This window comes from Sander vitreus, chromosome 2 (genome assembly GCF_031162955.1).
Source record: "Sander vitreus isolate 19-12246 chromosome 2, sanVit1, whole genome shotgun sequence".
NCBI classification, from domain to species: Eukaryota; Metazoa; Chordata; class Actinopteri; order Perciformes; family Percidae; genus Sander; species Sander vitreus.
Genome location: NC_135856.1, coordinates 5,024,754 through 5,036,723, shown reverse-complemented (window position 1 = coordinate 5,036,723; position 11,970 = coordinate 5,024,754). Strand labels below are relative to the sequence as shown.

Here is an 11,970-nt window from a genome sequence, read left to right as displayed (position 1 = left end):
TTTAGTATGGGTGGGGGAGGGCTGGTCACCCAACTTTTTTATTCATGAAAAGAGCAAAATTTCAAAGTGGCTTGTTTGGTGCATATTTATCCATGTAGCTCTCAGTCTCGGCTCCCTAGCAGATGGGTCTGACCGCATACGTGGAGTTTGCTGGGGGGGCAGGAGGAGCACTGCCCCCCTGGTGGCTGAAACAGGTAATTGCATTGTTTAAAAAATGAGTGGAATAATTACGTCTGGCATGACCAGATATTTTATAAATATCTTAAATAACACAAAACAACTAAATGGTGGTAGGTAATACATCTGATTTCATATACTGCTTTAGTAAAAAAAACATATTACCTGGCTGACGATGGGAGCAGCAGGACGCAAAAAACAAAAGTTACTTTTGCACTAGTCTGGACATCTTGCCGTGCCAACCTTTCAATAAAGGTTTCCTAAACGCCATGTATATAAATGTGATGTCAGCTTACTAATTGATGTTTATTCCACTTTGTTTAAACGGCGAAGTGGAGAGGCCTCGTTCACCTGTTTGGAGCTGGCTGGTGAATGTGACGCTCGTATAGGCCTTGCTGGATACACCGTGACTTTGTTTGTGGATCTACTGATCGCTGTGGATTACTTTTATTCCGTGTCATTGAATTACGGCAAAATACGGATCTTTTTTCTTAAAGTGTCTTAACGTTTTATGGTGAGTTTGGAGAGGCATCTCAACAGACTGTAGGTCCAACACTGATTGTTCACCGTTTTTTTTTTTTTCCGTCTGTCTATTGCGTTCCAAGACAGCCGTGCCGCGATTGGATTTGATAAGGGCAAATTGTTAAATTGTTACAATGTAATTTAAAATCTGCTTTAAAAATAAACATATGTGTTTTGGAATATAATGTTCAGCTTCGGCACCTTTACCTATGTGCTAAAATATACAATGACGAAGCCTAGTGACAAGTCCATATTTCCCATTGTCCTTTGCTGAATGATCTCAATGTTTTATTGTTTTATTTCATGTGAATACTAGTTTACTAGAGGAGTAACTTAGTATTTGAAGTAATGCAGGAAGTGTGCATTTAGTTTCCATGCTTATTGTGTTTCCACAACTATGTTAGTGAGTGAATCTACTGAAATGGCCACCACACCATAACAGAGGAGTGGGATGTGTAAGATGAGAATGCAGAGGTTAACTCCTGTACATCATGGCTGTAAAAATCAAATGGCATCTGTAGTTCTTTGCTAAGTGCAAACTTGCATGCAAGTGGGGAGTCATGCCTCTTTTTCAAATCATTTTGGGGGGGGGGGGTCATAGGAAAATTATTACTGGCGAGGGCAGGGTCAAGTCTTCTTAGGTTAGAGGCCACAAAACTCCTCCAGTGGCCCCCTTAATTAAATAACGAACAGTCCCTAAGTGTTTAAAGGTCTTTTTTTAGGTTCATACTTGTATTTTGGGTTTCTTCTAGAACATGTTTATATTATTTATTTTTTTTATTCTAAAAAGACACCTTATTTTCCTCATACTGTCTGAATATACCTGTATTCACCCTCTGTCTGAAACGCTTCGGTTTAGCGCCTGTCTCTTTAAGCCCCTCCTGAAAAAGCCTTGTCTGCTCTGATTGGTCAGCGTTTGCGGGTCTTCTGCATCTGCTCTCTCTGTGTCTCTGCTCCATCATTGCAGCCAGGAAATGACTGTAACGGCACTGTGGCGGCACTTTCTACCTATACTGTAGCTGTGACATCAGAACCGTACTGGAGTCCTAACGGCTCGTATAAAGGCACAGTTTCTGAACAAGGACTGTGTGAGTTTCTTTCTATGATTTGGTTTACAGGTGAGCAGCTTGTTCTGCAATTCCAGTGAATTTACAAATACTTCACCGGGCGCTCCAAATTCCTGGTTCCAACATTTATTTCATGTTCTCTGTTGTGGGATCAAGTCTCGTTTTCAAAGCCAAAAAGTGAACCACAGGTTTGAGGTCGCTTCTGTTTTTGTCGGTGTAATGCCTACTCATCACCAGCAGAGGGAAATACAATTCAAGGATTGCCTAATTCACCTTTATTTGCAAACCCTATCATGTCTGAGTAGATGGAGAGGTTTATATTATTTTATACAGTGTCCCTGTCTCAGCACCTTATAATTTAGCAGAGGACATGAAGCATTATTCAAATGTCTCCAGGTGAGAGAGGACTCTGACTGAACTCTTCTTCTGACCTGAGCTTGGTTGTCTGGTCTCTCTCCAGGCTCGGTGGTTCGTTTCGAGGACCTCTTTCTTCTGGAAAGGAGAATGAATGAACAATCAAATTAATCATCAAAATACAATTCTAAACGACTAAATGAATTAAGGATGCATTACTGAATGTAATCACAGTAAAACTGAACTGCTCACCTAATAAATAGGAAGGCACAGAGGAATATGATAGCCAGGAAAATAGCAGTGATAGCAGCTACTAATTTCATTGGATCTGGGAAACAGTGACGAAACCAGACGATTCATTATGGAATTACAAGTAGTTTGGGTCCTTTAGCAACTGATAATTAGACATAAGATCATAGATCCTCAGACAGATGCATTCCACATAATGACTCATGTGTACTGTAGTTTTGCTTGTGGTTTTTGCTTAACGTCCTATAATGTAAAAATGATCTTACCAATAATGTGTGTTAATGTGAGTTTTTATGAATGTCAAACCTCTGGATTAGTAATTATTGTTTTGTGCAAACATTTCATTTGCCAATGTATTCATGTTGACATCTATTTGTCATCAGATAGGTAGATAAAGAACTGGAAGGTTAAGATCACGTGGGAGTAAATGGGTGAGTATGTGTGAGGACCAGGTCATAAAGTAAGTTATACTGTTTAGTTCATAGGAAAAGCCACCACCCGTATATATTATTTAATATTATTTATTTCATTTAATTTAATTGCATAATAACAGTTCATGTTCATTGCTTTATGTTGTTTAAAGAGTCACGGTGCTCTCTGCACTCAGGCATTGTAGTAGAAACATGTTGTTGCTCCCTTCAGCCACAAGAGGGAGTATGTCCTTAAATGAGGGCTTCTGTCAGGAGTTAACTACGGTGGCTGACAGGGGCCAACGCCCTGCAACTTAAGAAAACACACACAAATAGACAAAACACAAGCAAATTAAGAAAACAACTTCATTAATTTGACAACACATGTGCAGCATTCAGCAAACACACTGGAAATACACACAACACAACCAAATACATAAACGCACTGCAAATACACACAACACAACCAAATACATAAACACACTGCAAATACACACAACACAACAAAATACATAAACACACTGCAAATACACACAACACAACCAAATACATAAACACACTGCAAATACACACAACACAACAAAATACATAAACACACTGCAAATACACACAACACAACCAAATACATAAACACACTGCAAATACACACAACACAACCAAATACATAAACGCACTGCAAATACACATAACACAACCAAATACATAAACGCACTGCAAATACACACAACACAACCAAATACATAAACGCACTGCAAATACACACAACACAACCAAATACATAAACGCACTGCAAATACACACAACACTACCAAATACATAAACGCGCTGTAAATATGAAACGATGCAAAAAGAAAAGCACACAAACCCAGAAAACAAATAAAACGCAGCATTCAGATTACACAACGGAAGTTCTCCAGACCTCTAGAGGGAGCAGCTAGTGGAACAGCTGGATTTTGGGGGGGTGGCAGAGAGAGAGAGAGAGAGAGAGCGAGAGAGAGAGAGAGAGAAATATTAAGTCTATGTTTGAGATATGTTTTCTCTCGTTTGGTGGGTGTGTCTCTCAGGTCACAGGTGATACTCAATCAGCAGAGACGTCTGTAAACTCGTGGTGATAAAACATTTAAAACTGCATCAGCGTTTAACGTTGACGATTGTTTAAGCCATATTACATGAGAGGGTTTCATTTCGAGGTCCGAAAGGCACATTACTGAAGTATAGGCCTCCTCAAGTGTAATATCGTGATTATACAACAACGGTTACCAACAAAATAAGTGATCAATCTGTATTCATATTGTGGAGCAATTCGCTCTTGAAATACAAAAAAAAACAGACAGGATTTCTAGTCCCTCCCTGTTTAGTAAACCAGCCAATTTACCGTGAGATTTATCAAACTGAATAAATCCCTCTCGCACATTTAAACACAAAACTGCTTAGCTAACTCCAACGTGTTGTAAGTAAGACATCTGCTGAAAACGTTATTGTATTCATTAGCATGATTGCCGTACTGTTTAGCTCACAAACATCCAAAACACCAAAGTACAAACACATAGCGGACCAGACACAAGCTTTTATTTTGAAAAGCCGAAGCATATAAGAATAATAAGAATATATTATGTTATTAATAATAATAATAATAATAATATGAATTTAATATACAGTCTATGGAGTTCTCCAGGCTGTAGCCATACCCGACTCTAATAAAAAGGCAGAGCGCTCTCTCCCCGTGGGGTCTTAAATCCAGCTGTTCCACTAGCTGCTCCCTCTAGAGGTCTGGAGAACTTCCGTTGTGTAATCTGGATGCTGCGTTTTTTTTGTTGCATTTGTTTTCTGGGTTTGTGTGCTTTTCTTTTTGCATCGTTTCATATTTGCAGCGCGTTTATGTATTTGGTTGTGTTGTGTGTATTTGCAGCGCATTTATGTATTTTGTTGTGTTATGTGTATTTGCAGTGCGTTTATGTATTTGGTTGTGTTGTGTGTATTTGCAGTGTGTTTATGTATTTGGTTGTGTGTATTTGCAGTGCGTTTATGTATTTGGTTGTGTTGTGTGTATTTGCAGTGTGTTTATGTATTTGGTTGTGTTGTGTGTATTTGCAGTGCGTTTGCTGAATGCTGCACATGTGTTGTCAAATTAATGAAGTTGTTTTCTTAATTTGCTTGTGTTTTGTCTATTTGTGTGTGTTTTCTTAAGTTGCAGGGCGTTTGGCCCCTGTCAGCCACCGTAGCTAACAGAGTCAAAGCACGTACATTGTATGGTAGTGCTAAGAGCAAACGCTGGACAGAAATGTGTTAGCAATGTACTCAATGTCTGTGTATTTTGCAGTAAAGGAAGAAAATACTAAGTTACACTGAGTCCTTATTCACGTGTGCAACATATGACTTAAGGTACCTGCTACAACAATCAGATGTAAGGTGGAGTTCTGACGTCCTCTTCTGTTCTGGGCTTCACAGTAATAATTCCCACTGTGTTCAGCTCTGATGTCAGTGATGGTGAAGATCTGTCCTGATGCTTTTGGTGAGTCTTCATTCTCCTTGTACCAGGTGTAGTTAGCTGCTGGGTTAGCATCACTGCTACAGGTCAGAGTCACTGAACTGCCCTCCACTATCTCAGCAGAGGGACTCACTGACACAGAGGGAAGCTTTGGACCATCTGGAGGAGACATTAACATGAATAACTTAAAGATTAGAATACATGAACAAATGACAAATGAATTATTTAATTATTACTTTTATTTCTTTTAAACTATCCCTATTATTTGTCCCGGCAGCTGTCCAGAGTGCAGATCACTTCCTTGTCATGTTTTGTAAATAATTCTGCTGATTCTGTTGTTGGTGAGGAGTGAACCGTGAGTTTTATTTTGGAAAAAACTCATATTAATATTTTCATTGGGCCATCTCTATGAATTAGAAAAATACAACAAACTACCTCCTAATATTTCTTTATACTCACAGCTGTTGCATCATTAACTACACACGTGTTATCTTTACAAGACTGAACATAAATATTCAGTCTTGTTTGTGTTCAGATGCTGTTTTAGCTTTGTTGTTACAGTTTGCAGATGTTACCGGCCAGTTTCATATTATTTGATCAAGTCCCTGTGGTTATAGTAGCAGTCATGTTGTGCATTCTGTTGAGTCAGTATCTGTTCTCTGTGAGATGACAATAAATGTGAATATAATCAAATGGTTTTCAGATTTATCCTTACTAGCATAAATACTGTCATGAATAAATCTTCAGAAACTCCATTTTAAAGTTTAAAATCAAACTTACAAGCTGACAGTATGGATTCTGTTTCAGTCCAAAACTGTTCAATTAACTGCAGTTCAGAGCTTTTGGCCATGACATCATAAATCATCAAGTAATGGAGCATCTCAATAACAGAATTATTAAACATAAAATGAAGCAACAGCATATTTTACATTTCAAATCATCCTGAAATAATAATAGGAAAATATTTTGAAATGTAACATCAGAACATAAAGAATATCTGAATATTTCTACTACTGGAGTGATTTTTGTTTCTATGAATAATCCTACTGCACCTACATTAAGAATCAGAAGACTCCAGTGAGATTACGGCTGAAATTGTCATTGTATTGTAATGTCAGTGTGTTTGTGTCCTGACACAGTAAACTCACACACTGAAGGAGAGGGGAACTTCTCATGTCCTTTCAACGCACAGGAGAAGACGTCTGTGGGATTAAACCAGGTTCTATAAGTAGATGTCTCCACCCAGGTAATGTGTTCTCTGTTCTTGAACCAGACGTAGGAGAGACCACCAGCTGGACTGCAGCTGCTGTGACACTTCAGCTCTGCATAGGTCTGAGACTGAGAGACTCTGATCACCTCAACCTGCAGAGCTGGATATGAGAACAAAAATCTATATTTTATCACAGGTTCTAAAAAAAAATAAAAAGATGTACATACACATCAGCACAACAGTTACAAATCCTAGAAGTAGTAATGAGCATTAGTATTTATTTAATATTATTTATATATATTATTATTTAAGTAATAATGTTCATTGTTTTGGTTACACTTTACTTGAAGGTATCTACATAAGAGTGACATGACACTGTCATGAACGTGTCATAAACATTATAAACAAGTCATAAACGTTTTTTTTAGTAAGTGTCATTCGGTTTTTGTCATGACAAGTTATGGTTAGGGTTCATGTGTCATGACAGTGTTATATCACTCTCATGTAGATACCTTCAAGTATAGTGTTACCAGTGTTTTTAAATGTACTGTGTTGGTGTATTTACATCAGTTTGTGTTGATCAGTACCTGTGACAGTCAGAGTTGTTCCAGGTAAACTACTCCATTCAAAGCTTGGTGTTATGAACTTGAAGTGATACTCAGCTGAGTCTCTCTCTCTCAGGTCAGAGATTCTCAGAGTGGAGCGTCCTCTCTCTGTTTCAACATGAACACGACCTGCATACTGGGGGTCTGTACTAAGGTCTTCAGGCTGGGAAGGATTCTGTCCTCGATGATTACGCTCACGCCTGAACCAGAATGTTGATTTTTCATCATAATTGTAGCTGTTGTACAAACAAGAAATGTCCACTGAAGAGCCTTCGGAGGCGCAGATGCTTCTGTCAGTGTACGTCACTCTGTTGCAGGATTCACCTCGGACACCTGAAAGATAAAACCATTTTGACCATTTGTAAACCAGAGTCTGTGAGGAATCACAATAGGAATGTCCATATTAAAACTACACTACATGAAGTTATAAGGCTCCACTAAATGGTGTTGTGTTGGAACAATGTTGAGTAAACTCACACACTGAAGGAGAAGGGAAATCCTTATATCCTTGAAGAGCACAGGAATAGCTGTCTGAATGATACAAAGGGTTTAAATAATAAGATGTTTGTGCCTGAATTTCCTGTCCATTCTTGTACCAGACATAGGAAGGATTATTAGGTAGATGACAACTACTCTGACACTCCAGCCTGTTAGAATGTGATATCACCTGGAGACCTGGATGTGTGAAGAAGGAACATGAATGTTATGTTAGACAAAACTGTCAACATACAACAACTGTTTTATTAAACTGTCAACTAACAACTGCAAATAAACACACAACACATTTATATTATTGTTTTCTAGATCTTGAACATTTGGAAATAATTAACATATGAATAGAAATGTTACCTGCTGTGACAGACAAAGTGACTCCAGGTGAACCGGTATATCTTCCACCTTCTTGGTTTGTTGTGAACCTGAACTTGTACTCAGCTGAGTCTCTCTCTCTCAGGTCTGAGATTATCAGACTACAGTCCGTGTTATTATAACTGTACTGCACACGACCTGAATATTCTGAGTCTGTTATCAGATCTACAGGTTCACCATTATTCATTTTAGTAAACCATAATATTCTCTCAACTGTAGTAACACTGTCTTTCCATCTGTCTGGGTATCTGTAGCTGCAGCGTATGTTGACTGTTGATCCTTTAAAAGCACAGATCTGAGTAGAGGTGTAAGTCACTCCCCAGCCATCCTGACCCTGTATCACTGTAACACAGAGAACATCAGGAGGCACAATCAGACTCAGAACTACATCAGGAGACAGACTTACATGTAGTGAAGGCGCTTCAGTGTGTGAAGCTACATTTCCCAAAACTACTTCTGCTCTCATGCCGTCCCACTTTAAGTCAGTGTTAGACAAAGATAATCTGATAGTACCAACTTGTTTTTGGGTCGGGGAGCGTGGACCAACTTTAGACTGTTTTACTGCAGATTTATCTTAACTAGAACTGAGCTTAAGACTTATTCTGTATCACACAGATTGATTTCTTACAGACCTTTTCAATGGAATTCCATTGCTAGGCAACAGACTGGCCCCTTGTTACCTTCCTGTCAGCTGATGTCACTGCAACAGGTAATCAACTTGGGGCGATTCAGGATGTTTATGTTTATATCTGTGAAATGGTCTATATTTGTACTTCTTTGTTGGGGACTTCCTATGTCTGTTTTTATAAATGGATATATAAATCAAGTATTAATGTTATTTCTGGTTCATGCTAATGTGAACAGAGGAATGTAGAAATATGCATATCATTCAGTTTTACATGAGAATTTATAATGCTAAGGAACAGTCACAGCTGAACACATGATCTCTGCTCTGCAGTTAATCTCTAGGTGTACTGAGGCAGGACATCATACAGAGGGTGCAGTGAAGGAACAGCAATGTATTGAACCTGTGAACAAAATAAAAAGATGCAGAAGATTAAATATTAGAAGAGTGAAGTGTGCGGAAATAAAAGAATCTGCATTGCTCGGTTGCTTTTCTGTCTGTGGTCACTCAGGCTGCTGCAGAGTGTGAATGGAAACTGTAGAGAAATGCAGAACACTGAGGCGAGGCCAAATAGTGTGACATGTAGATAACACACACAGACTTGTCCCAGAGAGAGAAATATCAAGATACTAATATACAGTACAGATACATGTGTATATATATTCCTCAAAGCTCTGGTCCTCTCTTAGAGACCTGAGAGTATTTTAATGTTAGCTGTTCCTGGGACTGCGCTCTTCTGGACAGAGATCTCAGATACACACACATAAAAAAAGAATCTGCTTTGCTTGGTTGCTTTTTTTGTCGGTGGTCAGGCTGCTGTAGAACGGGAACTGTAGAGAAATGCAGAACACTGAGGTGTGAGAAACTCCCACATGCCTGTTATTGTTAACCAAACACAGATGTGTAACACATATACAAGCAGACTGGTAACATTTGGTGTAGGCACACAATGTTGATAATGATGTTGATTAGAAAAAGTACTTTTAATAATGGTGGCTTGTTTAGGTGGCTCCGTTGGATAAACTGTGTGCAGAGATGTCCTACATTTAAAATGGGATGAAAACACAGGAAACTAGAAGGACAACTCTGAGAGCACAGACCTCCACCAAGCCATGCCCTATTTCACAATGCAGTGTGAATTTTACCAGTCTGAAAGTCATTTTTCTGATTTTTCTGACATTACATGAATGTACCACAAATGCCCTGTCTCGCAATGTTAATGAAAGGAAAAAGATCATTTGTGTATCCGCCCTGTGATTCAGATCAGCTCTGAAAAGTGAAGTTTTTTTTTTCTGTAATCCTGCTAAAAGACAGACCAACAAACAAACCAACAGACAAACAAATCAAGCCAAAAACATAACCTTCTGGGCAGAGAATACACTTAACATTTGAAAAAACACTCAGACCTCACAGTATCAAGCTATAAATTGGGACCTCTCTGAGCGTGTCCCCACACATGCGCAGTAGGCACAAGCATTTCTGTCCTCTCTGCATGTTGACAGACAGTGGTGCTCTGACACACACACACACACACACACACACACACACACACGCAGAGGTGAGGACACTACGATGCCTCGGCAGTTTCTTTGAGTCACAGCAGTGCCGGTAAAGCGGTTGCAAGTGTGGCTACAATTTTTTTAAACTCCACACGTACAGCGTTTGCTGCAACATAAAATAACGGTGAGCCGAGAGCGGCCGTGGTGCAGATACAGACAGGCAGGCAGGTACAGGGTTCTTATTGCCCTGGGGACTGACTGACAGGCTGGAGATTGTAGGGAAAGGCCACTTTATTTCTATAGCACATTTAAGCAAAATGCAATTCCAAAATAGTTTACATAAAACATTAATATACATATGTAAATATAAAGGCCATGACATTGATTAAGTTTATGGATGGACAAAGCAGGCCAACCAACCCTAGCATACAGGGATCAATGGTGAGTTAGGGCCTTAAGATTTGTTATGAACCTCAGTGCTCCATGGTATACAGTATCTAAGAAGTGAAGGCATTAGGAAGATGCATATATATAAACAGCACCATAGTCAAACACAGACATAAAAGTAGCAGCAACAAGTTTCCTTTTTGCATGAAAAGAAAAGCGAGACTTATTTCTGAAATAATAACCCAGCCTCAGCTTCAACTTCTTCACAAGTTGCTGAATTTGAGGCTTAAAAGAGAGAGAATCGTCAATTAAGAATCGTAGGTATTTATATGAAGATACAGACTCAGTCACATTGCCCTGAAACGTAAAAAAAAAAAAGATGGAAGGTTCAGTGGCTCTTTCTTTGAGTTTGTGAACATCATGACATTTGTTTTGTCAGGATTCAAAATCAATTTCAGCTCATGAAAGCTGTGTTGTAGTATCAATAATAAAAGCTGCTAAATGCCTTACAATATACTGTAAATGTAGATGTGCACTACAGTACCTTGTACAGAGAGAAGGAAGACAACAAATCCACTCGCTGCTGCTGTTAAACTCATAGCTGCTCCTCTCGTCTCTGTTAAATCAGCAGGTAGATCACATACATGAGAAATACTGTGTGTCAGTAACTCACAATAAACACGTCTACATTACAAAAGGGACGATGTAGTCTTTGAAGACAGAGTGTTTGTTCTGTGGTTGTTACATTTGTATTAACACATATCAAGCTGTTAAAAACCGGCCTGACTTCCTTCCTCTTTAAATCATTAATATGCATGAAAAGATGTATGGCTGTAAATCTTCAGCTTGAAATGAAAAAAATGATCCTGTTGTTTTGCAAACAAGTCACAAATTAGACAGAGACGAACACTAAATGTAACATTGTTTCAAAGGTGGTCACATTTCCATTTTACCACAATTTCCAAGACCATGTTTAATAAATATATTCCAGTCATGAAGTACATGTACACTAATTTAACTTATACACAAATAACCATCACTATAAACAAACATTAAAACATGTAATTTGTTGTAGTTATGCTACCCATCTTTACAGTAATTAAAGGTAATCTGTGGAGTTCACTGTATGACCACTAGTAGCACTATGAGTGGGTTCCTGTTTAGTTTGTACCGTACAGGGGGAGGACGAACATGAAGGTAAGGCATTACATGTTCCCACTGACTGACAGTTACTCTGTCACTCTGTTGCAGGTTTGACTATAGACACCTGAAAGGTAAAAGGATTTTAAAACAGCTCTGGTACGTCTTTTTACATGCAGTAACACAGAGCTAGTAGAGCTAAATGACAAATGCATGTTGCTCATACAGAAAGAGGAAGTGAGGTCTCACACACACACACACACACACACACACACACACACACACACACACACACATGCACACACGCAAACGTGCGTATGTGCAATACCATCAATACATTTTAATTCATGCAGAGTTTATTTAACAGCAT

At 38.8% G+C, this 11,970-nt stretch overlaps 1 protein-coding gene across 1 annotated transcript in view; it reads right to left on the bottom strand.

Annotated features, from left to right (window-relative positions):
• Positions 1–11,322, bottom strand: part of LOC144530942 (B-cell receptor CD22-like) — a 129,498-nt gene extending 118,176 nt beyond the window's left edge. The window contains exons 1-5 of the mRNA XM_078270767.1: positions 11,005–11,322; positions 7,932–8,291; positions 7,560–7,613; positions 7,065–7,415; positions 6,416–6,637 (exon numbers count right to left, since the gene is read on the bottom strand). Coding sequence (XP_078126893.1) covers positions 6,416–6,637; positions 7,065–7,415; positions 7,560–7,613; positions 7,932–8,291; positions 11,005–11,059 — 1,042 coding nt within the window. The 5' untranslated portion in view covers positions 11,060–11,322. The remainder of the gene's footprint in view (positions 1–6,415; positions 6,638–7,064; positions 7,416–7,559; positions 7,614–7,931; positions 8,292–11,004) is intronic.
• Between the last annotated feature and the right edge of the window lie 648 nt (positions 11,323–11,970).